Source organism: Petromyzon marinus, chromosome 41 (genome assembly GCF_048934315.1).
Source record: "Petromyzon marinus isolate PM22_M1 ecotype Great Lakes invasive population chromosome 41, UKy_Petmar_22M1.pri1.0, whole genome shotgun sequence".
NCBI classification, from domain to species: Eukaryota; Metazoa; Chordata; class Hyperoartia; order Petromyzontiformes; family Petromyzontidae; genus Petromyzon; species Petromyzon marinus.
The window spans coordinates 11,348,742-11,376,383 of record NC_133707.1 but is presented as its reverse complement, the minus strand read 5'-3'; the positions used below and the strand labels follow the sequence as shown (position 1 = coordinate 11,376,383).

Below are 27,642 nucleotides of genomic sequence, written 5' to 3'. Positions count from 1 at the left end.
AGGAGGGATTTTGTCCCACTCCTCTTTGCAGATCTTCTCCAAGTCATTAAGGTTTCGAGGCTGACGTTTGGCAACTCGAACCTTCAGCTCCCTCCACAGATTTTCTATGGGATTAAGGTGTGGAGACTGGCTAGGCCACTCCAGGACCTTAATGTGCTTCTTCTTGAGCCACTCCTTTGTTGCCTTGGCCATGTTTTGGGTCATTGTCATGCTGGAATACCCATCCACCACCCATTTTCAATGCCCTGGCTGAGGGAAGGAGGTTCTCACCCAAGATTTGACGGTACATGGCCGTCCATCGTCCCTTTGATGCGGTGAAGTTGTCCTGTCCCCTTAGCAGAAAAACACCCCCAATACATAATGTTTCCACCTCCATGTTTGACGGTGGCGATGGTGTTCTTGGGGCCATAGGCAGCATTCCTCCTCCTCAAAACATGGCGAGTTGAGTTGATGCCAAAGAGCTCCTTTTTGGTCTCATCTGACCACAACACTTTCACCCAGTTGTCCTCTGAATCATTCAGATGTTCATTGGCAAACTTCAGACGGGCATGTATATGTGCTTTGTTGAGCAGGGGACCTTGCGGGTGCTGCAGGATTTCAGTCCTTCACGGCGTAGTGTGTTACCAATTGTTTTCTTGGTGACTATGGTCCCAGCTGCCTTGAGATCATTGACAAGATCCTCCCGTGTAGTTCTGGGCTGATTCCTCACCGTTCTCATGATCATTGCAACTCCACGAGGTGAGATCTTGCATGGAGCCCCAGGCCAAGGGAGATTGACAGTTCTTTTGTGTTTCTTCCATTTGCGAATAATCGCACTAACTGTTGTAATTTTCTCACCAAGCTGCTTGTCAATGGTTTTGTAGCCCATTCCAGCCTTGTGTAGGTCTACAATCTTGTCCCTGACATCCTTGGAGAGCTCTTTGGTCTTGGCCATGGTAGAGTTTGGAATCTGATTGATTGATTGCTTCTGTGGACAGGTGTCTTTTATACAGGTAACAAGCTGAGATTAGGAGCACTCCCTTTAAGAGTGTGCTCCTAATCTCAGCTCGTTACCTGTCTAAAAGACACCTGGGAGCCAGAAATCTTTCTGATTGAGAGGGGGTCAAATATTTATTTCCCTCAATAAAATGCAAATCAATTTATTACATTTTTGACATGCGTTTTTCTGGATTTTTGTGTTGTTATTCTGGCTTTTCAATGTTCAAATAAACCTACCATTAAATTATAGACTGATCATTTCTTTGTCAGTGGGCAAATTTACAAAATCAGCAGGGGATCAAATACTTTTTTCCCTCACTGTATGTGGGCATGTATTATACACCTCATGAACAGGCCTTCTGTGTTAATTCTTCCTTCCAGACCGCCAGGGATGCCAAAGGAGAAATATGAGCCACCAGACCCACGAAGGATGCACACAATAATGTCTCCGGACGACCAGGCAAACGGGAAAAAATCCCAGTGGGCTGAGCTTGAAATCAGCGGTGAGTCCTTTGAATGCACCACTGTCACCAGTCCCCACTGTGGGCTGTTTCCTAGCACTGCCTTAATAAGTTGCATTTGGGATTTCTATAGCATCTCAATGTGAGGATGCTGCACAAATAGCAGTGCCTTGGGAGCGAGGGAAAGAGCGAAGCTTGAGGCAGCAGATGGGGAAGTAACCCACCCCCTCAGCCATGGGGGGCCAGGGGGGTGTTACTGGCTGACTCCATTTCCAAGCAATTCAGTTGCCTTTTCAAAATGTGCAGGCAAAAGTGGTGTTTCTCTGCTTAAATGACCAGTGAGCTAGCGCTGATCTCCGTTGGCAACTAAGCCATTCGTTGTCTTAGCATGATGGTCATTAGTCTGTTGGGTGACTCGACCAAACCCACCTGGCTGTATCCTGTGGCCAGCATTAGCCTTCACGAAACCTACTTTGTAAGGATAGTCATCCTTGTGTGCATAATTGATAAGTTGCATTGTATAAATTCTTACAATTTTTGATCCTACACATAGTTGCCGTGCCCATTACTGTGTAATGCCCCCTCCGTCCCACTTCACCAGTCCTTGCGTGAAGCCCAGGTGGCCTCTCCCTTGATTGCTGTAAGTCACTGGCTTCTCATAGTTAAATAGAGGATGTGTGTGTGATTGAAAAAAATTATCAGATTTTTACCACGATGTTTATTTTGTTCCTTTATTGTTTTGTCTTTTGTACAAATGTGTAAAAAAATTTGGCTTAAATATTACATTTGCATATTTTAAAAATATATTATCAATACATTATAAATCATTCATTCTTAAACACGCAAATGTATGCATGCATAACGGGCATATTTATTAAATGTTTGAATACTTTAAGCAACCCTTAATGGACCAGTGCATTAATGTTGACAGAAAAGATAGCCGAGCACTACGTAATGCACCACAGCTATGTGCTAACAGCACACACGGACATGAACAAAACTTTTATCTGGATGTGCCATGGGAGATGCGCTGTCTAAACTGACACAGAGAAGTCTCTATTGATGTTGTGACGTGACTGCTCCAGCTGTAAATGGAATCCTCATTACACGTGGGACTTGCACGCTTGCGAAGTGTGTCAGACTTAACTTCAGACTCGAATCTTTGCTCAAGCAAAGCCACAGATTCACTTTAAAATAGCATTACTTGTATCATCGTCTACTTGCTCTGAAACAGGTAGCCACCATCGGCAAAATTGGATGACGCAAGTAATTGATAGTGGCACCGTGTACCGTGTATACGCGATCCCCCCCCCCCCCCCCCCCATATCTTAGCTGTTAGTCTTTTTTTAAATAATTCCACTACAAGGATAGATTGCTATTATTACCATGCAGGTGATATTTGTCGTTTTTCATTAGCACTTATCGAGTAAACACCAAATTAATTTTAAAACACCACTGACTGAAACTTTTCTGGCTTTGTAATAAAATGTCAAATTTTGATTCTACAAAAATTGCTTTAAGTTGGCGACTCCATGCTCATAACCTTAAATCAGTGGCAAAATTGCAGGGGCCATTAGATCTGTAGTGCTATCAGAACTGACTTTACACAAAATAGAAGTTATTTCTACAACCCCAGAGAGATGTTGATTACAACACCAATGATTTTAATATGACATAGAATGTAATATTGGTCTTAGGCATGAATATCACTCGCATCACCATGCCCCATATTGGTTATTTCACCCCTGCTGATTTCTCTATGTAATACTAATTGAGCAAGTTGCAAGTATTTTTTTTATTTGAAAAATATGGGCTGTGACGCGACACACAACGACCTACTCATTTTGATTGACGTCTGAGGATCTTTATGAATAGATGTCACATTTATGGTTGATATACATGCAGTCATAACCAGAGCGACCTACCGGATTCGAATTGTGAATTTTTTGCAAGAAGCGACCAGAGAATCTGAAAGCAGGATCCCTTGTGGGGAAAAAAAAACATCTGCTGAGAGTTTGGTTTTGTCAAGCAAACAAATATTTACTGCCGGGCTTCTTCGAGGAAAAGAGATTCTGCTCGGGTGATTATTTTATGAGTAGCTGGAGCTTGAGTCATCACAGTTAATTAACAGTTTTCTATGCATTCAAGCATACGGACATGGCAAGGCTATACAGTGAGGGGAAAAAGTATTTGATCCCCTGCTGATTTTGTACGTTTGCCCACTGACAAAGAAATGATCAGTCTAATTTTAATGGTAGGTTTATTTGAACAGTGAGAGACAGAATAACAACAAAAAAATCCGGAAGAACGCATGTCAAAAATGTAATAAATTGATTTGCATTTTAATGAGGGAAATAAGTATTTGACCCCCTCACAATCAGATTTCTGGCTCCCAGGTGTCTTTTATACAGGTAACGAGCTGAGATTAGGAGCACACTCTTAAAGGGAGTTTTTTTCCCTCACTGTAACTGATGAAATCTGAAGACAACACTCACAGTTTGCGTTTTATTTTTTGAATCAAGAATAACTATGCAATTTGATTATATTTCATGTATTGTTTATTTATGAAAAAATAACACGACCGTACAGTGATAAAATGCAATGAGTTTAATTTTACAATGGTTTATATGCAATATAATGAGCTTTGCTTGTAAAGCCGCACGCACTCAGATTTTTTAAACATAAATACTGAGCACAGGATTTAACCATTAATCCATGTGTGCGCCAAACAAGCCAACCTGGGGTTTCCTCAGTTTGCACAAGTTCCATCTATAAAGCATGGGCTTCGTGGTTGGCAGCAGGGGACAGTGCAGCAAAATCCTTTGTTATACTGGACTTCATGCTCCCTCATCTATGTTCTCTGCCTCCAACCCACAATGATCAGCATGGCGATGTATGGTAACATTACCTCCATGACCCCATAAGGCATGGGTAGGCCCTCATTCTGCAGTGTATTGACAATGCAATGTAGGATGTGCCACGGTGGCAAGATGGTTAACTACCTTGCCTGGTATGCAGGAGGTTGTGGGTTCGATCCTGTCCCTGATGCCTGCTGTATATTTTGAGTTTGCATGTATCTCTCCCTGTGGTTGTTGGGATTTTTCTCCGTGTCCTCCAGTTTTCCCCTCCATATTTAGAATCAACATGCGTTTAGAGTATTTACCTGCTATAAATTTCCAAATGGTGGCCAGGTCTCCTCTAAAAAAGAGCTTATAGCTCAGTAGGTACAAATAGTTTAGTTTTTTTGACAAAAGAGCGGCGCATGTACATTGCAGCTTGTGGTTTGTACGTGGATAGAGAGGGCCTGTCAAATTAGCCATGAATGGGTAATATATGATGGAGTGGGAAAAAACCTGAGCTCCAGGACCACCACCCTTTTCTGTGCCCCCTCCCCCACTGAGCGTGAACAAGCAGCCGCCCCCCCTTTACCACGCGCGGTGCCCCTTGGCATTTACATGTTGCCACCGTGTCGGTGACACTCGGAAGGTTCTTGCCGTCTATTCTTAACATTGTTTGTCAGTGTCGATAGGAGGTTCAGATCTCTTTGGGTGTTATTGCTATGTTCCAACCTGCCTACATTTCCTGCCACATGTTCTCATAATGATGGTGTTCTGTTAAGTGGAGTGTTGGCTTCATCCAAACAGGAGCTTTGATTTTCAGTTCTTTGTAACAAATCACATCATTATATGGAGAGGTTGGACTCCAACATGCGAATTTAGAATTTATACCCCTGGTTTAGGGCCATCACTGGAGGTGAATCCTACCTTATTGTTTTTTTTAGCAGAGAGGCACATTTTATTTTTGACTTTCCATTTATCAGTTAATTCATAGCGTGTGACGTTAAATCCTTTGCAGCCGATTTAAATCCCCATCGGATATGAAAAATAATCCAGATAATAAACCGTGGTGTATGCTGAGGGTTAAAGTTTAGATCTAGTGACATTGTGGGAAATATACCCACTGACCCAGAGCTTCACCTTGTAGGTATAGTACTTCGTTTTTCCATATCGTTGCCGACGTCCACAGGTCTTTCATACTTCCATTTAGTATCTTCCCACGGCCACAAAGCAGTGAGCATTCCTCCCAACAGTGAAGGCTTACGCGCCTGGAAGGTTTCTAGCGAATAGCAGCAGTCCGTCCAACAACGTTGTATGCTACGTGTCTGTGAGATTGCTGGCAAAGATGACTAACATTGTCTTCACGTCCATGCATTTGAAAAGAAAGAGGACCTGTTTTCCATCCATGATGTCCTCTGCCTCATGAGTCACGAAAACTTCTCATGAGACTAGTTTGAAGAGCTGGAATCGGAGCCCTGGATGCAATTAATCTGGGACCAACTGCGCTTGGCCATGCAACAGGCAATGTAGAGCAAAATGTGTCATATCGGCAAGCCGTCCAGCAAAAGATGCGATGAGCATGACTCCCCTTCAACCTCAGATTCAAAGGACTTGTTTGATCAGGGACGAGTCGGACACTCGGAACTCGCACAGGACGTCTTGTGCTCATTTAAGAAATGGACCCGCCAGAGGCTACGCTTCCCTGAGCAAGAGCCTCAGGACACCAGGGTCAATGACATCCTCTTCGCAAGGGAAAAGCTAGTCAAGCATTCCTCACTGCCCCTTCTGCAATTCCTGCAGCAGAAGATCCAAACGTAGTGGTCAAGGGCTCCTTCCTAAAGGTTATGTGGAAAATGGTGGTGCGCCACACTAGTTTTATACAGGTCCTTATTGTTGATGCGCTTAGGTCTCCCAGTTCTTGCGAGACCACCCTGCTGATCGCCCCTCACTGGCCTCGGAGCTGCCGGTGGTCTGTCATCCAAGAACTTCTGTGTTAATTGCATGGACATTACCAGTCCAGGATAATCAGTTACAACAACGGGGCCTGCTGTTGCTAGACGTTAGCCAATTTCAGCTGGCTGCTTGGATGTTCAGAGGGTGAGACACTTAGTTCTGAAGTTGAGGCACCCATCCATGGGCAGAGTCTACTTCAGCCAGTGGAGCATGTTAATGTCATGATGTGTTCAGGCGGTTCTGGACCCACTTATGTGTACCTTCCCGGCTGTAGCAGACCAACTCCATTAGGAGTTTGAAGGTGGTCACGCAACTGCTTTGGTCAATGTGTGCTTATTGACAGTTTCATGATTCTATGAACAGTGTCTGTTGGTTCTGCTCCCATGCTTCCCAGGCTTCTAAGAGCTATGTCCCTGGAGAGGTGGCACCAGCCAGATTCCATCTCACCTTGGCACCTTTGGTTGGTTCTGGATGCACTCACGTGATAGCCATTCCATTCATGCCCTTGGCCACAACGTTAAAGCTCTTCCTGATGCCCAATACTCTTCTCCGTAGCCACCATATTGGCTACATGGATAGGGCAGCTCTAGGTGCGGCTGGTTTTACCCTCCCTTCGTAGTCTTCCAACTGGCCATGGTCATACTAAGAATATCGCCTCCTTTCCTTTACAAGGTGGTGTCTACATTCAATCTACATCAGCAATTACAAGTTCTGGCATTGTACCCACCACTGTTTCTGTCCAAAAGAGAGGGCACTGGACATATTGGACATGGCCGGAATCCAATTGTTTTACTGAGAATGGACCGCAGATTGGTGGTCTGTTCCTATTCAACAACTCTTTGTATTGTTTGGGAAGATGTTCAGGGGAAAATTTGGCCTCCCAAGGTGAGGTCGGTCTGGCTTCAAGAGACTATTACCCACTGCTAAACGGTGAACGGGGAAGCACCCCTATGAAAACCTCGGGTACATTCTACCTAATCGGTCGCCACTTCCTGGGCCCGGGCCTCCAACATCCCGTTGGATGTGTAGTGACTGTGAATGTTACCGTGTGGTGCCGGGCTTGCGAGGTCACGGCGGATAATATATTGTCATTATGTGCAGCCCGGTTACTGGGTGTAGTACAACCAGCCCTAGCGGGGCTTGGGTGAGCGCTGGTTAGCGCAGAGGCACCACGTACAGTGTGCGGTGTGGGCTGATGATACGCTGGTTGACCTGTCGACACGTGACCGAATGATATTGGAGGGGGGCCACCGGTGGACGGGGGCCGCTGGGGGGTCACGTGGTATAGAGGAGCTCTCGGGAACCTTCGGGAAAGAGCTCGAGAGATCTAGAAGGTGGGCGGGGCGAGAGGCGGAGCCAGCCCCAGCCCGGGCCGATGTAATGGGGGCCCCATGTGGGGCTCGGGGTTCTTGACTGTTGGTGAGTGAAGATCCACGTCGGGTTGAAGAAGCCTCTAGCCACACGGTCCAAGACCCAGCTCGTGGTCCGGACCGGGATAGCGGGACCATGTCTAGTTCTGCCGTAGCGTGGTTAGATGGGCGTTCAACACCCGAGTGTAGGTTACGTTATGTTGTGTTGAGTTGATGTAATAGTGTTGCTCCCAAGACAACGTCTGTGACTCGGTTGGACTCACTACAGATGTAATATGCATGGAAGTTGCCCCGTACCTTTGCCAGATGTTATAAACTGGACACCCGTCACCTTGCAGTTCTGTCGGTGTCTGTTTAGCAGAGGCCTGTCCCTCTTCTCGCATTCCAGCTTTGCAACATTTGCTCAGTGGAAGAATGAACGAAAGTCATTTGGACAATGGCTCTAACGTATAAAGTTGTGGTTTTTTTACCTTGGAAAACTTTTTTTCGAGTCGAATGCCACCATCCAAAGGACTGCCCACCCATCCATTCCTGTGTTGGGCTTCTTTTCCTATCTGTAACAATGAAGTTAGCATTCACTTGGAATGTTAACATTTCCGTTAAGTGAACATTCTACCCTAATGCCTTTTTATTCGTATTTTTTAGGGCTTAAAAAGTAGATATGAAACATCAACTAAAGGTGTATAAATATTGATACGTTAAGTCTTCTCCATTTGTTTCATAAGAGACAAGTTCCACAAAATATACTGTTATCTGAATTGTTTTCATATTCCTTTAATGTTGAATATACTTTGACTGCCAAGATGTATTATTAGATTTGTTATAATTTTTTGTATTGTAACTTTATGACTCACCCATACTGGACATCTGTGAAAAAGAGATTCATAGCTCATCCAGGATAAATAAAGTTTTTGATTCTGAATATTTAAGGGAACTTGCTGACAGTATCCTGTTGCAATGTTGGATGGAAGGCATGTTTAGAGGATTTGTTTCTATACTTGTCCCTGCAAAGTTCTTCACGATGTTTACCTCAGAGTATCAGGGACCCTCTCCTCCGTTTTCACCCTCTGCAAGCCTTTTCCACTTGTGGTTTCAGAGAAGGAATTTTCTCTTAATTCTATACTGCCGGCCACTGATCCAATGTTTTTTTTAAACATTCAGCAATTCCCCTTGGGCCGTGCTGCAGATAACCCCGACCATCGTCACACTTCCCAGCCCTCTACCCATAACCCTCTTCCTTCTGCATTACGGGACGAGTTGCGGCTGCTGCTAGAGCCATCCTACTTAAGAGTTAAAAATGTACACCTTTTTTGACACTGCTCGAGCCTCAAACAAACAATGTTACTACTTTTCTCTTTGAATTTGGTTTCTCATCCACGTTGATATTTGTTAAAATGTATGATAATCAACATGCAACTTAATTAAATATTGTTGTTAATGCCTTTACCATCATGGTTCCTAAACGTTCACCGAGACGCTGTCAGTGTGTTTTGGAAATGTTGAGTGCCGACTCGCACATGTTGTTTTACGTGTCTTGTCGTTGATCATCGGGAGATTAACACAGTCGGCACAATTATCAATTTTGATGAACAGGAGAGAAGACGTAAGCTATTAAATTTGCAATGGTCCGAATATACACACATCACGTCAGGGGGGGGGGTCCTCTGAATATGGATGTACTCGCAGGAGAAGACAAAGCTGACTGCCAGCTCATGAGGGTGGTCTTGTCCGCTATACCGTTTGAAGGGGAGATCCTCTTTAAAAAGGAATAACTTAAGGTGGATGATCTCAAGATGGCGGAGGGGCGTAAGTCCTTTCGTACTCTGCGAATCTCCGGACGTCAGTCCCCATACGACTGCAGAAAGCCTGCTTCCAAAATGGCGTGTACAAGTCCCGCTTCATCAGAAGCAAAGGACAAGCCAAAATGGCCACAATACCAAACTGACGCAGTACTGATTGTGCCAAGGAGATCGGTCGGTCCCCCCAAATCCACAACATTTGTTCTTCAACAAACCGGTGTGCTGTACTACTAAGGAATTGGCATGTTCTGTTTACGTGACAAACCTTACTAATTGGCTGTGTGGGGTAGTGGCGGGTTTAAAAACATTTATATTTACGCGATCTAAACCTAAAAACCTATCTTATGGATGATATTGGTTGCAAAAGCCTACGTATTAAACCCGCTTTCAAGTTGAGTCTCTACTGCTTGTATTCTGTGCAATGTCAGACTTCTCCCTTCCCCCCTCTTCTTCACATGGCCTCTGTGTCTGTGGAAAAGAGGGTGTTAAGTTCCTATTTAAAGCTTTCGTGACTGCAGGGATTCATCCTCTTGGTTCTTTTGGTAAAGTCAAGTAGAATTGAAATAAAATAATAAAAATAAAACATAATAAAATAAAAATTCTCACGACGTTTCGGCCACAACACAAGTAGCCTTCCTCAGGTGAAGAGACAGAACTGTCAACACAGTACATAAAATCCGTGATCTGGTTCTGTCGGTAAAATATGTAGTTCCAGACATACAGTACCCGGGCGTCTACAAACTAAGTTGCTTCTGTGGTAGCAGCTATATTGGAGAAACCAAACGACATATCTCGGACCGCATCTGTGAACATAAAGCAGACTTGAAACACGGTAGGACGAACACCTCAGCCGTGGCAGATCACTGCTATAATTCAGTAGGCTCACATGACATTGACTTTTCCAAGACGGAGGTTCTCTGCAAGCCATCCGGCTACCATGAGAGATTCGTTCATGAGGCCATCCACATATACAAACACAGAGACAATTTCAACCGAGAAGATGGATTCTGGCTTAGTAACCATTGGAAAGACGTTATAAACCATTTTGGTTCTTGATTGATTGTTATTTTACGGTGACTTTCAGACCGCAGTCCATTCGCTGGCACTGCCTCTAAGTACCTTTCACACGACGGTCAATGTTATGGTTTATAGTATGTTTAATAATAAAATAGTATAACAGTGTAATGTTTAACATAATTCATAACGCAATATATAGTATCGTAATTGTATGGTGAATATACAGCAGTGTGGTACACAGTAGGGTTGGTAGAATAATACAGTGTAATATTACAAGTCTAATATTTTACAGTCTAAAGTATAGGGTAGTGTATAGTAACGCATTGTATAATTCAAGGGTGGGGTTTGTCTTTGGCAGTGTATATTAAGGTGTATAGTCGTGTAATTTAGAAAAAAGTTTAGTTGGAGGCATATCAATATAATGCATAATGTTAGAGCTTACATTGGGCTGTGTATACGATATTATACAATGTAGTTTAGATTGGAAGGTATAATATTGTAATGTATAGTGGTCTAGTTTGTAGCATAGTAGTAACGCAACACAGGACAGAGCAGCGCATCGTTGCTGTTTCTTCTCTCCCCCCTCCTCCGTTCCGAGCATAGATGGACTCGTCCCTCTGAACAAAGCTCGTCGCTTTCCGTGGTGCTAACCACAGTGGTGCTAACGTTGAAAAGAAAAAAGAAACCGCCACTTTTTTCCGACATAGTTCCGACATAGTTACATGCTAATCCCTCACACTAACATCATGCTAATCCCCCAGTTACATGCTAATTTCTGACTTTAACATCATGCTCATCCAACACATTAACATAGCTACTTCAATGCTAAATTCTTGGTCAAGGCGCTGTGCTCCTCCCACCCAGCTTAAAAGACGCGGCCAAAGCTTGGCTGTGTTCACTGAAGCGCTGTCTTCCCCACAGTTTTGTCTCTTCACCTGAGGAAGGCTACTTGTGTTGTGGCCGAAACGTCGTGGGAATTTTTATTTTATTATTTTTATTATTTTATTTCAATTCTACGTGACTTTACCGAAAGAACCAAGAAGGTGTTAAGTTCGTTGTGCTTTGCTATCAGTAGTGAGGCATATGGTTAGGGAGTGGGGAAGTGTGACAATGGCCAGGGTGGGCATTTAGTGCCCACCCTCAACCTTATCAGCAGCATGTTCCGTGGCCCAAGGGGAACTGCTGAATGTTAAGAATAACATTGAACCGGTGGCTGGCAGTGTGGATTAGACAAACAAGTTTTTACCAAGGTACAAAATCTCGTTTTTCATATTTACAATTCCCTGTCTTAAAATTGCGCTGTATAAAAAATTAGTTAAGGTTTGTAGGTAGAGAGCAGGTAAGTGACATAGTTTGGGGCAGGCACTTAGTACCTACCTTAAAAGCCTTCTCTACACATTTGTGGCTCTACGGGAAGGTGCTAAATGGATGTAAAGTCCTGTTCACGGTGGGATTGACTCGAAACAAAATTTGATCAAGGTAGAAAACCATTTTTAATATGTAACACTGGAATGCATCATTTGTATTTAATTTCCTTTTTCTTAGCCACTGACAGTAATGTCCATTGGAGGAATTACCCAAATTAAGTGCGGAAAAAAGAGGATAAGTTGGATTACTGTCTTAAAAAAGTCTCTTTCCCGCCCCCCCCCCACCCAGGAAGAGTCAAGAGTTTGAGCACTTCCCTTTGGTCGCTGACGCACCTTACCGCCCTGCACCTTAACGACAACAACCTTTCGCGAATCCCGCCCGACATCGCCCGCCTGCATAATCTGCTCTATCTGGACCTGTCGGCCAACAAGCTGCGCAGCCTGCCCGCCGAGATCGGCACCATGGTCTCTCTCAGGTGAGCGTGCCACCCTCGCAACCGTGTGCCGTTTCACCGGCTGGTGTTTTTTGATCGTCAGTGTCGCCGTCCAGTGGACTCTGCTTTATTCTTAACATTTAGCAATTCCCTTTTTGGCCATGAAATGTGTATGGCCAAAAATGTTACAAATAAATGTTAATAATAAAAAGAAGAGTCCAGTGGATCATGACACCAACCATCAAAAAACAGTTTTGACTAAGGTACAAAACCTAATTCTCAGTCCCAGTTGTGATGTCACGAAGCAATGAAACATCCTTCCTCAACACCCTCATTCAACAGAGCATCACGCGATGTTGGGCATCTTCCCTGGTGTGACCGCACAGAACGGCTTTGCCAGGCATGTTAGTGCACACCTGTAATGCAGTATTTTGGAAACGAGTGTTGGTGGATTTTTAATGTTTGTGCAACTGCCAAACCCACTCAGCTAAGTGGCCAGGAGATGAGGCTTTTCTGGGCAAATAAGTACATATTTGATAATAAGACAATTTCCAGCCTTTTATCAATCCTCATCCCATGCCGCTTATAGGGATTGTTTGACCACAGTAAACTTTGCTGGTCACAATAGGTTAATAATGAAGGGTGCCTAGTTTAGATATAATGTGCTTCTGATGTAGGCCACGGCTGGGATCAAACTCGGGTAATGCTTCAGCAATTTTTCTACCCGAATATATTGCATACTATGTATGTTATGTTTCAGGGGCTGATCTAGGCTGAATTAATTAAAACCCACATTTATTTTGTGCATTCACTAGTGACTGCAGTGAGCCCATCGAATTTGAACTTTTGAGAATCTGGATTGATTATGATTAAAACCCAAGACCTCTGTGGTGCATGCTCATTGCTCTGTCCTGGGGAGCCCATGGAATGCGGGCTTATTGCCCGCTAGCTCATTGCTCTGCCTATCTGTTTCTGGTCTCGTTCATGATTCCATAATGTAGTGAGATACTATTGTGAGCCATGGAAGGTTCCATGTTTTTCTTTGATTGGCCCATGAGAATTAAGAAGTGTTAATGTGGAATGCTGCTGTAGGAAACACCGTATTAATGAAGTCAGACACCTCTCTGCAGTGCTCTCATCTTGTATGAGTGGCTGTTATCTTGGCATTACAGTTTCTTCTGACATACATACACACATGCAAATACTTAGAAAAGGAATTGGTAAAATATCGCCAGCAGAGGTTTTTTAAGGCTTACATGAATTGTTCCAGGATACAACTAATTGCGGTGTAAGATCCTCATTTTGTTTATGATATTCTTGGTGAGACTAAAGTTAATTTCAGAAGGTACCTGCATTGCAGATGTTTTACCAATTACATTTAAATCAGTGTTTTACATGTGGGTGGAAACTAGGCTATCTAGACAAAATCTCCATGCACATGAAGTGATAATGTGAAAATCCACACAGATTTGTCAGGAATCCACTTGTAAATTTATATTTCTTGGCTCCATTTTGGAGCACGCGTAATAACCGCATGATTCACCATCCTCGTCTACAGAGCACTGGATTTACAAGCGTGAGCCCACTACACATGGAGATTGTTTTGATGAGACTCAAACTTAGAGCATCCTTCACTGAATTGTGTGGAATTTGCATCTGCTTTCAGGGAACTACATTTAAACCACAACCTTCTCCGGAATTTGCCTTTCGAGCTGGGGAAGCTCTTTCAGCTGCAGAAGCTGGGCCTTAAAGGTGAGCGCCAGTCAGGAACGACTCATTTGTGCAGACTGACTCGTGCTGGCAACAAGGCTGGGCCCCAGAGCCAAGTTCTCTCCCACCCTGAGCCACCCAGGAACTGAGGAGACTAAGTGTGATGCATATAACAAGACTTGAAATAATTCCACATCTGAACTGGTAGCCAATGCAGCCTCAAGAGCAAGGATGGGGGGTGATAGGTCCGATTATACAAGTACAGCGCATCTTTTTTTCTGCGACGGTTTTCTTAATTGTTTATTCATTAAATAACTTGCAGGCACACCAGGGACGGCAAGGTATAATGCTTGTGACTATGCTGTGCAGGCAATCCTCTTCCCCCCGACATTATGCAAGTTTATCACGAGTCGGACGGCACTCGCAAACTGCTCGCCTTCATGCTGGACAACCTGGCAGGTTGGTGGTTTTTATTTTTAAGTTGTTTTTTTTTCTCTTGCTTTTTATTTAAAGCACCTAAACCTGACGTTTCAAGCTGTTTGAATTGTTTGGCAGAGTAGAGTAAGCATTTTCAAAGTTCAGAATGGAGTATGGCAATAAAATATTACGTATATAATTGTACACAATGATGACGAGAATCTAGACTGTTTTAAGATAGCCAATAGTACCGAGTACCGCAGAGGCTGTGCTGTATTTTTCTCGAAAGCCAGATAGCTTAAGATAGAATAGATGCACGTTCTGAGATGACATTTGTGATTTATAATCATCTTAAGGGTGCTGATGAGAGGGGAGAGATGGGGCGTTAATTGTTTGCGTCATCTGTAGCGCCGCCTTTATGACCAAGGCACACGAGAGCGGTTTTCCATTCAGAACACATGGATGGCTTTGTAATGCAAAGGTTTAATGTGAGTTACTTGTTTTGCATTTAAGTTCCCCAAAAGGTGGAGGGCAAAGGTGGGTAGGGCAAAGGTGGGTAGGCCATCGGTGCCATCGCCAGAGGAAGTGTTTAGCATAGAGAGCAAGGTTTGGACTCCAAATTCCGACATGGGGAGGAAATTAATTTGCTGGCTATGGGGGGGTGAGGAGAGGGGCCGGTAGGTCAAGAGGTGGGTGGATGGTGGTGTCACACGGCGCTGGAAATCAGTGTTGTTGAAGATGTGGCCTGCAGATGCAAAGTGAGAGTTAAGCCAATTATTGCAGTTTGACCATTGAGCAAACTCGTTGGCGGTCCTCCATATTCAGGCGTTTTACCTTCAAGGGTCTTTATGGCTTTCCAGAAAAGATGTGAGATCATCTTTTGATCTAAGAGGGTATCCTGAAAATGATAGTAGTTGGTTTACCAGATTAATTTAGTGCAGCATTTCCTTGGACTCGATATTTGTTCCAGTTTGAGTCCAAACCCCGTTTGCTTAGCAAATATCCAAGCTGTGCTTCTGGAGTGGGTGAGCTGGGCAATTTTTGGGTTGAAGCAAGGGGGGGGGTGTGCTTGCCAACAATAGAAAGGAAGGTCTTTGAAGAATGACCACGCGTTGTCCAATATGGGAATTTTACAGATATAAAGTAGATCACAATTCGTAATGTCGTGTATGATGACCTGATGGTCAAATAATTTTAAAGAGCATTTAAATATAATCTAATGTTGAACTTAGAGTTTCATATATTGAATGCCAAATATCATTGAGTGGTCACTCAGATGATTTCCCAGCACACTCACTTTTACAAACTTTTCTGGATTATTTTGACATAAGGACATAAATGGTTGATGAGTGATGAAGGCTTTTTAAGACACGTCAAGCGAACAGGTGAGCTGAGATGGGCTGAATTAATATCTGAAGGCAAGAGCCTCAATCGGAGGATTGACCCAGTTTAAGTAACAAGTGATAATAAGCTCCCCTTCAGGTACAGCGAAGATGGCATTCCAAAGAAGTAACAGCAATTTATAACCATGGCTTTTTGGTGGCCGGTAGGAGCCCAAAACTATGATATGTTGGTTGCGGAGGAAAGATATCAGTTAATCTGATCCATGGTTGAATGGAGAGAGGAAACATGCAATTTCACGAGTTATATAGATAAGGTCTGTCGAGTCTGAAGGAGTTGGTTCCCTGAAAATTTTTATATTTGGTGTTTGAACATCTTACACCTGTTTTATTGCCAAAAAGGGTAAAACCTATTCTTACTTTTTGTATACTGAAGGAGCTGAAGTTATCAAGTTATTCTTTCCTGACACGTTTCAGTGATGCAGAGAGTGTCCGGTTGGAGGTTGTTTATTTCAAGCTTGAGAAGGTCCAGTTTTTTATAGAGGTCATTCAATCCTGTCTATGTATGCTTAAATAGCTGTGTTGTGATCATGTTTTTGGCTTTGTGCATGTGTTCCTAAATAGCTGGTCGGCGATTGCAAATTTTTGCCAATGTTCTGGGTCTTTAGAGTCAGCTGTGTGGTGAGTGTACGAGCTGTCTGCTTGTGTGCTTGTTTTATCCATGAACAGTTATGTGACGTTCTTCTTTGTATGTAAACTTGCACACTTGGGTTTCCATACGTAGCTTTGGTGGTCGTGGTGGCGGTGCCCGGTGTTAAGAGCACATGTGCTTTGTCTGCCCATATGTCCTTTAGCTTCTGTGCAGCCGGACCAGCCGCCCCCTCGGCCGTGGATCCAGCTCGCAAACCCAGACCGAGTGCGGCCACCCGGTGAGGACTCGCGATTCTTTCTCCGCCAACAGACAATGCGATTCGACGCAATACACACTTAGGTTCCCAGTTCGTGAAAAAGGTAATTGATTCACTATTTGAATGAATAGAGTGGCTTATAAGGATGGTGCTAATGCTGGGATTTGGATAGGGTCATCGCTCAGGGTGCTCTCTTATATTTGTGTCTTGCCTTAGGCAGCTTGGATGGTCTTGATTAAATATTGGAAGCTAAGCAGGCTGGAGCCCTGATAGTGCTTGGACAGGTGACCGCCTTGGGCAGAAGATAGTTGTAATAGGTCATGTGGGCATTTGAGGGCATTGAAGTAAAATCCACTGTTCTGCACTCTTCCTAGAGCTCCCATATTGTTTGGCGGGTTTCTGTATGACTATATAACCCACATGACCTGTATGGCATGGGGGGCCTTCTATCCAGTTCAGCAGTAGATTGACTAAACTGGCTGTGCACATAAACATGGACATGTCGGTCATCTAAATGCCTTTGTGTACTGAAAGCTCTTTTATAAGACTACAATGAAATTATTTAGCAATTTTTTCCACGTCTTGATGGGTCACTAAGCTCATGCATCTGTTAATCTAAACTTGCTGGAGCCTTCAGTTGTGCAGCTTTTGGCCACCGATTATATTTTTTACAACACCTGACTACATATAGCCTGTGCCTCGTGACCAAGTGCAAATATGAAGTGATTTGCACAGATTGCACATGCTAACTGAATGGCATTTAATGCTTGTAATAAAACATCTTCTTATACTTGACAATTTGTTCAACTGCAAAATGCACCGACGCAACATACAGTGAGGGGAAAAAAGTATTTGATCCCCTGCTGATTTTGTACGTTTGCCCACTGACAAAGAAATTATCAGTCTGTAATTTTAATGGTAGGTTTATTTGAAAAGTGAGAGACAGAATAATAACAAGAAAATCCAGAAAAACGCATGTCAAAAATGTTATGAATTGATTTGCATTTTAATGAGGGAAATAAGTATTTTACCCCCTCTCAATCAAAGATTTCTGGCTCCCAGGTGTCTTTTATACAGGTAACGAGCTGAGATTAGGAGTGCTCCTAATCTCAGCTTGTTTCCTGTATAAAAGGCACCTGTCCACAGAAGCAATCAATCAATCAGATTCCAAACTCTACCATGGTCAAGACCAAAGAGCTCTCCAAGGATGTCAGGGACAGGATTGTAGACCTACACAAGGCTGGAATGGGCTACAAGACCATTGCCAAGCAGCTTGGTGAGTAGGTGACAACAGTTGGTGCGATTATTCGCAAATGGAAGAAACACAAAAGATCTGTCAGTCTCCCTCGGCCTGGGGCTCCATGCAAGATCTCACCTCGTGGAGTTGCAATGATCATGAGAACGGTGAGGAATCAGCCCAGAACTTCACGGGAGGATCTTGTCAATGATCTCAAGCCAGCTGGGACCATAGTCATCAAGAAAACAATTGGTAACACACTACGCCGTGAAGGACTGAAATCCTGCAGCGCTCTCAAGGTCCCCCTGCTCAAGAAAGCACATATACATGCCTGTCTGAAGTTTGCCAATGAACATCTGAATGATTCAGAGGACAACTGGGTGAAAGTGTGGTGGTCATATGAGACCAAATTGGAGCTCTTTGGCATCAACTCAACTCGCCGTGTTTGGAGGAGGAGGGAATGCTGCTTATGACCCCAAGAACACCATCCCCACCGTCAAACATGGAGGTGGAAACATTATGTATTGGGGGTGTTTTTCTGCTAAGGGGACAGGACAACTTCACCGCATCAAAGGGACGATGGACGGCCATGTACCGTCAAATCTTGGGTGAGAACCCCCTTCCCTCAGCCAGGGCATTGAAAATGGGTCGTGGATGGGTATTCCAGCATGACAATGACCCAAAACACACGGCCAAGGCAACAAAGGAGTGGCTCAAGAAGAAGCACATTAAGGTCCTGGAGTGGCCTAGCCAGTCTCCAGACCTTAATCACATAGAAAATCTGTGGGGGGAGCTGAAGGCTCGAGTTGCCATACGTCAGCCTCGAAACCTTAATGACTTGGAGAAGATCTGCAAAGAGGAGTGGGACAAAATCCCTCCTGAGATGTGTGCAAACCTGGTGGCCAACTCCAAGAAACGTCTGACCTCTGTGATTGCCAACAAGGGTTTTGCCACCAAGTACTAAGTCATGTTTTGCAGAGGGGTCTAACACTTATTCCCTCACTAAAATGCAAATCAATTCATGACATGCGTTTTTCTGGATTTTTTTGTTATTCTGTCTCTCACTGTTCAAATAAACCTACCATTAAAATTATAGACTGATCATTTCTTTGTCAGTGGGCAAACGTACAAAATCAGCAGGGGATCAAATACTTTTTTGTCACTGTAGGTGTGGGTGGTAATGCCTTCAGTCAGCAGTAGATTGACAAGGAGATATAATTAATCATTATTATGCATACTAATAATGAGTTAATACGATTGTTGTGCTCTGAAAACGTATGCGAAGTAATTTGTCTGAGCACGACTGACCAAATGTGTTTACGTGTTTGTTCGTGGGGGTGATGGTATCTTGGTTCCCGCACTGCACTACGAACCCAGCCACTAGAGTTTGAATGCCACTTACGGCTAACATCGCTGATGAATATATGAACAGGTCCTGGGCCTTGCTTAGAGCAACTCATCCTTAAATGAGTACCCGATGCAGTGTGTAAACATCAGCATTGGGGAATCAAAGGCAGCATGGCATACTGCTTGCCACACCACACCCTTGTACGCCACTCTCTCAGCCTTTCTCGGGGCTTGCCAACAGCGCTCGGCCCAACAGTCTGTTAAATACCATATGCGGGATCTGTGTGTGTATGTGTGCGGCACAGCCATAATCACGGTCATGTGTTACAACGTACTGTGCGACAAGTACGCCACGCGGCAACTGTACGGCTACTGCCCGACGTGGGCGCTTGCGTGGGAGTACCGCAAGAAGGGCATCATGCAGGAGATCATGCAGTACAGCGCCGACATCATTAGCCTGCAGGTGAGTGAGGCGAGAGACGAGGGAGGGAGAACGTGAATACGCGTAGACGAGGTGGCCGGGGGAGGTGTGGAAGGGCAACACATGGTTGGAAAGGGTGGGAAAACATAGAAAAGTACAATTGTATGCATGTTGAGCTTTTTTCGCACTGTACATAGCCAACCGTCCATATCGGAAGTGCGGGGGAAGGACAACAAACGATGAATGAACGTTGAATTTAGGAGAAGGGCAGTATTGTATGGGGAAGGGCAGTAGAGAACTGGGAAGGGGTAAGTGTGGGAAAGGATAATGTAGTATAAGTAAATGTTGTGTGCGGATAAGGACATTGCAGTAAAAGAAAGGATAGTTCCATAAAGGGAAAAGGCATTTTAGTTGAGGACAATTGTTTAGTTAAGTCTTGGGTAATTGAGTGTAGGGGAAGGCCAGTTCAGTCCAGCCAAGAGTAGTTGAGTTGAGCAGAGATAGGTGAATTATATAAAACAATAGGATGGCAAGGAGGGGTAGGCAAGGGCAGCATGGTATTGTATATGGGTGGGAAGAAAGCAAAAGGATGGACAGAAGCGGCCTGGTATGGCAGGAAAAAGTGGGGAAAGGGAGATTAGACGTGTCTGGCTCACAATCTGGATTTGGGGACCCCTGAGTCCATGTCACACCCAAGGTTGGAGTGACATTTAATTTTTGATTTGAAGCTTTCGTGATTGCAGGAATCCATAATCTTTGGTTCTTTCGGTAAAGTCATGAAGGTAAAAATAATAATAGATCACGACGTTTCGGTCGCAACACAAGCGACCATCATCAGGTGTGAAACACACACAGCACGAGGACTGCTGTCATAGGAGAAAGAGCTTCTGCAACAAGAGTTTATATAGGATTTTGGTGGACCCAACCCAAGGGTAAGTGGGCGGAGCTAAGGAAATATTTTGTACGTAAATGTGAGAGATTAGCATGTCAATGTGAGATGGCCCAGCCACCAGAGGCATGCCAATGAGAAGATTAGCATGTCAATGTCAGAGCGCCGGGCAACAGGAACAAAAAACCCCTAAGAGCAAGAGGTACACATGATGAGAGGGAGACAGAGAGAGAGACACACACAGAGTCGGAAATAACAGCCGACATAGGTAGGTACGATGGAAACATCACAGTCAGTTAAGACTTTACTTGGTTAATAACGTCCTTCCAATGATTGCTCAGTTTGTACCCATCCTCTCAGTTGAAGATGTCTGTGTTTATATATCTGGATGACTTCATTAACAAATCTCTGATGATAGCCGTTGGGTTTGCAGAGTACCTTCGTCTTGGAAAATTCAATTTCGAGTGAGTCCACAGCGTTAAAACAATGATCAGCAACGGCAGAGGTATTGGTCCTACCGTGTTTCAGATCTGCCTTGTGTTCGCGAACGCGGTCCGAGACATGTCGTTTTGTTTCCCTAATGTAACTGCTGCCGCAGCCACAACTTAGTTTGTAGACACCAGGGTATTGCATGTCAGAAATCACATCCTTTACAGATGGGATTAAATCACGGATTTTGTGTACTGTGTTGAAACGAACCTGGATCTTGTGTTTGTTTAAGATTTTGGAGATCTTTTTGGTAACCCCTGCTATGTATGGCAAAGTGATGGTTTTAATTGGGTCCTCAGAAGGTTGTCTCCCCATGGCTGGGGAGACAGCATTGCGGATTGTACGGTCAGAATATCCATTCATCCTGAGGGCTTGGTGTACGTGCTCCAGCTCACTGGCTAGGGGGTGCTGGTCGGAGATGCAACGGGGGCCCCCGATGGTGTAGTGTTTTGATAATGAAATTCTTCTGGGCTGGATGGTGGTGGGAGTCGGGCTTTAGGTCGGCATCCGTGTGGGTGGCCTTCCTGTAGTAGACTGTCCCAACGAGCCATCAGGTCTCTTCTCGATCAAAACATCCAGGAATGGTAGCTTGCCATCATTTTCCACTGCCTTACCAACATTTACTTCACCTGGAATGGTGCATTCTACAAACAAAATGAGGGTACCCCAATGGGTTCTATCATGGAGAAATTTGAGACATTCCATCCAGACAATCCACCTTACGTCCTTCCTTGTGGAAGAGATCTGTAGATGACATGTTTGTCATCTGGCCACATGGCCTGCCAGCACTGAACCAATTTCTCAACCACATCAATTCCATACACCCGTCTATCAAATTCACCATGGAAGTGGAAAATGATGGCAAGCTACCATTCCTGGATGTCTTGATCAAGAAGAGACCTAATGGCTCGTTGGGACACTGTCTACAGGAAGGCCACCCATACGGATGCCTATCTAAAGCCTGACTCCCACCACCATCCAGCCCAGGAAACTTCCCTCATCAAAACACTACACCATAGGGCCCGTTGCATCTCCGACCAGCACCACCGAGCCAGTGAGCTGGAGCATGTACATCAAACCGTCAGGATGATTGGATATTCTGACCGTACAATCCACAAAGCTGTCTCCCCAGCCATGGGGAGACAACCTTCTGAGGATCCAATTCTGAGGATCCAATTAAAACCATCACTTTGCCATACATAGTAGTGGTTACCAAAAAGATCTCCAAAATCTTAAACACAAGATCCAGGTTCGTTTCAACACAGTACACAAAATCCGTGATTTGATCCAATCTGTAAAGGATGTGATTTCTGACATGCAATACCCTGGTGTCTACAAACTAAGTTGTGGCTGCGGGAGCAGTTACATAGGGGAAACGAAACGACATGTCTCGGACCGTGTTCGCGAACACAAGGCAGATCTGAAATACGGTAGGACCAATACCTCTGCCGTTGCTGATCATAATTTTAATGCTGTGGACTCACGAAATTAACTTTTTCAAGACGGAGGCACTCTGCAAACCCACTGGCTATCATCAGAGATTTGTTCATGAAGCCATCCAGATATATAAACAGACACAACTTCAACCGAGAAGATGGGTACAAACTGAGCAATTATTGGAAGGACGTTATTAACCAAGTAAAGTCTTATCTGACTGTGGTGTTTCCATCCTACCTACCCATGTCAGCTGTTATTTCTGACTGTGTGTGTCACTCACTGTGTCTCCCTCTCATCATGTGTACCTCTTGCTCTTAGGGTTTTTTTTGTTCCTGTTGCCCGGCTCTCTAACATTGACATGCTAATCTTCTCATTGGCATGCCTCTGGTGGCTGGGCCATCTCACATTGACATGCTAATCTCTCACATTGACATTTACGTACAAATTCCTTCTCTAGCTCCGCCCACTTACCCTTGGATTGGGCCCACCAAAATCCTATATACACTCTTGTTGCAGCAGCTCTTTCTCCGACGACAGCAGTCCTCCTGCTGTGTTTGTTTCACACCTAATGATGGTTGCTTGTGTTGCGATCGAAACGTCGATCTATTATTATTTTTAACTACGTGACTTTACCGAAAGAACCAAAGAGTGACATTTTATTGTCTAAAACATGCACTCTTGCGCAATGAAAATAGCGTGACCTACTAGTCAACCAACCAACGAGCAGACGGATGCAGTGCGCATCAATCATATTATTTATTTAAGACCAGGTGAGCAATCCTCTGAGAAGATGGCATGTGTATTTTGAAAAATAGAACCTGTGTAGGTCAAATACCAAGATGTGTGATGTTGCAATCGATCAGTTTGTGTGCTAAGGAAGACTATTTAGTTAAGTTGGTAGGCAGGGCAAAACGTCGAGTGCCAAAGGATCTTTTATGCAGTCTGTGCAGCTTTGATTTGTTTAACACCGGTGACAATTTAACATCTCTCACCACCCCCTGGCCACCGCGTGTATGCGTGCAGGAGGTAGAGACGGACCAGTACTGGAACTTCTTTCTTCCGGAGCTCAAGTTACAGGGCTACAGCGGCATCTTCAGCTCCAAGTCGCGCGCGCGCACTATGTCCGAGCAAGAGCGCAAATTCGTCGATGGCTGCGCCGTCTTCTTCAAGAGCGACAAGTGAGTGAATGCGAGTAGCAGTGTCTGCCCAGCGTCTACTCATCCTCTTGCTTAAGGCCGTAACACATGAGGGGGCAATTTTAAAGGGGTCGTTACCAATAATGCATTTACCAACGATGGAAACGCAGTATTGCGAAAGCATGAAGTGATGGAGTTCCGTCCATGTAATGAAAACAAAGTTTGTTGAAAGTTGATTAACAATGATTGGTCTCCAGAGCACACAGTCTTGGTTGGTCGTGTGACCTCTGTCAGCTGAATAAACGTTGCTTTCCCAGTTACCCAGCTGTCAGATTTGTGAGTATTTGGGCGACTACATATGTAAATAGAAAACGATTTTGGCGGCTATTCGTGAGGACTGCCGACTGATTAACATGTTTTTTTATAGTCAAAACACGTCATGTGAATATATTAAGGCATTGTTGAACATATTCAAACAAGTCCACAGGGTTGTCTTTTTTCACCCATCCATTACCAAGAAAGAGTACACTGGAATATTGTTTCCTAGAGAAAGAGCTTTGGGGGACACTATAATAACACCCAAGAGCTTAGGAACACTTTCATGACACCTACTAAATGTGTAGTATTGGCATCAGGCCTTAACATGCTGATGTGTAGGGTATGTCACATTTTGATCTGCAAGTGCGGGTTCCCATTTCCCTCGTGTACCTTTCCCTATCCTTTTCCCTTTCTCTTCCTGCCTCCCCTCCCACCACCCCATTAAGGTTCACACTGATGAAAGAGCACCTGGTGGAGTTTAACCAGCTGGCAATGGCCAACTCGGAGGGCTCAGAGGCTATGCTGAACCGTGTCATGACCAAGGACAACATCGGCGTGGCTGTGTTGCTAGAGGTCAAGGATGTGAACTTCCAGGGTTCCTGTGAGTTGCATGTGTGTATGTAATACACTGTCTTTATCTCCCTTGTGGAGTGGGGAGCGGTGGTGTAGCAGTTAACCCTTTCCCGTTAAGAAACGTCTGCGAGTTTCAATGTGGTTGTCCCTTTCACTGCTGAATCTCGGAATGCATATGGGATTCGGCATTAATTTTGTTTAAAGGCACAGCGCCATCGTTTTTAACGACATAACTGCACTCTGATAGCTGGTGCCAAACTGCCGCATGCCCTCCCGCATGGCCTTGTGGAAGCCTCGGTACATCTTCGTTCCGATAAATTAAATGTACATCATCGGAATGGGGAAAGGTTAAGAGCGCTTTGCTAAAAACCAGGCGACCTCCGAGTTCAATTCCTGCTCATAGCCAACATCAGTAACAAATATCTGAACGGTCCTGAATCTCCCTTAGGTCGACTCAGCAATAAATGAATACCTGGTGTGGTGTGTAAACATCAGCACTCGAAAGAAACATGTGGCCGGGCGTGGCTTTGGCCACCTACCGCCTCTTGCGCCGTGTCGGCTTTCGTAGGTGCTCGCTTAACACTTGCCCCAACAGGCTGTTCAGGTTATAAGGGGATCTTTGTTTTTGCGTAGGAAGTCGTGGGCGGCATGTATTATGTTGAAGTTCTTTTGCACCATTCTTAAACCGTACTGATTGGGAGGTGCGGATGGCATATATGGGATGATGGATAGATAGGCCGAGTGTTCGCACTGATGTGTAGGAAGGCGTGGGCTCGTGCTAACGTTGGGATTAGGTTGAGAGCTAGGGGCCTCTGTTTATTATTAATGAGTTGATGGCTCTTGCTAATGGACCGGATAAACTTCATTACTTGGTACTAAAGCAGCTAAGCGTTATGCTGGCCACACACCACCTTATCTCATGTGCCCTTCTGGCCTGAACAGGTGCTCAATGCAATTGATCCTTGCATTCTGTATTAGAATAAGCAGGGGGTATTTGTCATCATGTGATTTTCTCAGTCGCACAAACACAAGTGCTGCTTCCTCTGCTTGTAGAAGTACTTCACGGAAGGAGTGGTATAAATAAATGATGGTGTAATCACGATGTTGATGAAATTGTTTGCGGTACCTCTTCCAGCGTTGCTCACAGGTAACGACATCAAGCAGACCCTGCTCGTGGCCAACGCGCACATCCACTGGGACCCCGAGTTCTCGGACGTCAAGCTGATCCAGACGATGATGTTCCTGTCGGAGCTCCGCAGCATCGCCGAGGAGGCGAGCCGCGCGCTCGCCAAGTCCAGCGGCGGCGGCGGCGGCCCCTCCACCAAGGGCGATTGCAGTACCATCCCGCTGCTGCTGTGCGCCGACCTTAACTCGCTGCCCGACTCCGGTAACGAGCTCCAGCTTTGGTTACGACTGTTTTGAATTTTATTTGTAGGAGGTTCATGGGTTCAATCCAAACCCTGATGCCTGCTGTATATTTGGAGTTTGCATGGTCTCCAGGTCCTCTGATTTTTTCCCTCCACAATTTGAAACATTCGTTTAGAGTAATTTGGCTGCTTATTTAAAACTGTTCATCTGCAAACACTTTATAAATTTAATCTTTGTCAAGCATGGTGATTCGTGCATCCAACTCTTATTCACTCCTTTCTGGCCTCTGTATTTACTATGAGAAGGGCCAGTGCCCAAAACGTCACATATTATATACATTTTAATGCCACACTTATTGTTGAGGGAGTTTACTCGGCGATGTGCATGTGTGTTATGGATACATTAGTCCCTGCCCTGATAATATAAAAAAAATTTACTGCTGCTTCAGGACTCGATGAATATGAGCCCTTACCCAATGCTCACGTAACTGTGATTTTTGAGTATAACAGTTCATCGACATTTCCCACAAACATGCAATTTCTTAATCTCGCTTTGTGCTTTGAATAACGAAGTAACTCATGCACGTGACACCCCCTGTAATTTAAATTCTTGTCGACTTTCCTTGAATTGGGTCGTAATGATTTTGACCCATGAGGCATTGTGGGCTAAGATCGATGACCCCCAACTGTGATTTGAACTCTCGCCCCGTCTTGCTGCATTTCGAGCGCTCTTAACAATGGTACCATCCTGCCACACACACTAAACTAGAAACTTTTTTTTACTTTTCAGGTAAGGCCCACTCTATTTCAGAAGTCTTGGCCTCAAATGATAGCTTAAAGAAGTTTTATCATGTGGAAATGTATCGCAGTCAAATACTCACAATACATGATTCTAAATGAGGAGGGAAAAACCGGAGGACCCGGAGTAAAATCTACGCGATCATGGGGAGAACAGGTAAACTCCAAATATACAGGCGTCAGGGTTGGGATCGAACCCACATGTTAACTACCTAGCCTGTATACCAGGCTAGGTAGTTAACATCTCACCACTGTAGTACCCACAGCACTAGCACCTCAAAGGTAATGAGGCCGATGTGTCCGTGCGCGCGTACCGTCGCCGTCTCGCCGCAGGCGTGGTGGAGTATCTGAGCTCGGGCGGCGTCCCTGAGAACCACAAGGACCTGAAGGAGCTCGCCTACAACAAGTGTCTCATGAACTTCAGCTGCAACGGCAAGGGCTCGCCCAACGGTTTCATCACGCACTCCTTCAAGATGCGCAGCGCCTACGAGAACGGCATCATGCCCTACACCAACTACACCTACGACTTCAAGGTACGCACGCAAAACCGTTGAGTAGTTGCTGCCTGCGTCGTTTGTTGCGTTGTGCGGTGGCAGGACCGTAGCGTGTAACATTAGGCGAATTTCACACCGAGCGAGGCACGACCCGTTTCTACAATAGAAATAGTTTATTAAAAAACTTTCTTTCAGATGTGGTTGGGAGAGTGATCCATCAGATGGCGGCGCTCCACTGCCGACGAGGGCCATACAGAAAATAGTTTATAAGATGCATCTATATGACCGGATAATTTTAAAATTGCCAAAAGTTTAAATACAATAAAGGAAGCTTAAATATATTTAATTGCACAAACGCAACTCCCCCCCCCCCCCCCCCCCGACTGGATTGCATCACAGCAGGGTCACCCGGGGTTGCACATTTGCACACCGCTTTCCTTTATTGCTCTTGGGCGAGTGACGCACTCCCGTGGCAGAGCACTTGAATTTTCTTCCTTTTGAATTATATATTTTTTCTCTTATATTTTTGTAAGACTTGGGGCGCT

At 44.7% G+C, this 27,642-nt stretch overlaps 1 protein-coding gene across 1 annotated transcript in view; it reads left to right on the top strand.

Annotated features, from left to right (window-relative positions):
- Positions 1 to 27,642, top strand: part of LOC116950956 (CCR4-NOT transcription complex subunit 6-like) — a 68,318-nt gene that overhangs the window by 30,842 nt on the left and 9,834 nt on the right. Inside the window, exons 3-12 of the mRNA XM_032969168.2 lie at positions 1,360 to 1,481; positions 12,072 to 12,258; positions 13,883 to 13,968; positions 14,296 to 14,385; positions 16,538 to 16,612; positions 19,481 to 19,638; positions 23,435 to 23,589; positions 24,312 to 24,466; positions 25,574 to 25,825; positions 26,937 to 27,136. Of these exons, the coding sequence (XP_032825059.1) occupies positions 1,370 to 1,481; positions 12,072 to 12,258; positions 13,883 to 13,968; positions 14,296 to 14,385; positions 16,538 to 16,612; positions 19,481 to 19,638; positions 23,435 to 23,589; positions 24,312 to 24,466; positions 25,574 to 25,825; positions 26,937 to 27,136 (1,470 nt within the window). The 5' untranslated portion in view covers positions 1,360 to 1,369. The remainder of the gene's footprint in view (positions 1 to 1,359; positions 1,482 to 12,071; positions 12,259 to 13,882; positions 13,969 to 14,295; positions 14,386 to 16,537; positions 16,613 to 19,480; positions 19,639 to 23,434; positions 23,590 to 24,311; positions 24,467 to 25,573; positions 25,826 to 26,936; positions 27,137 to 27,642) is intronic.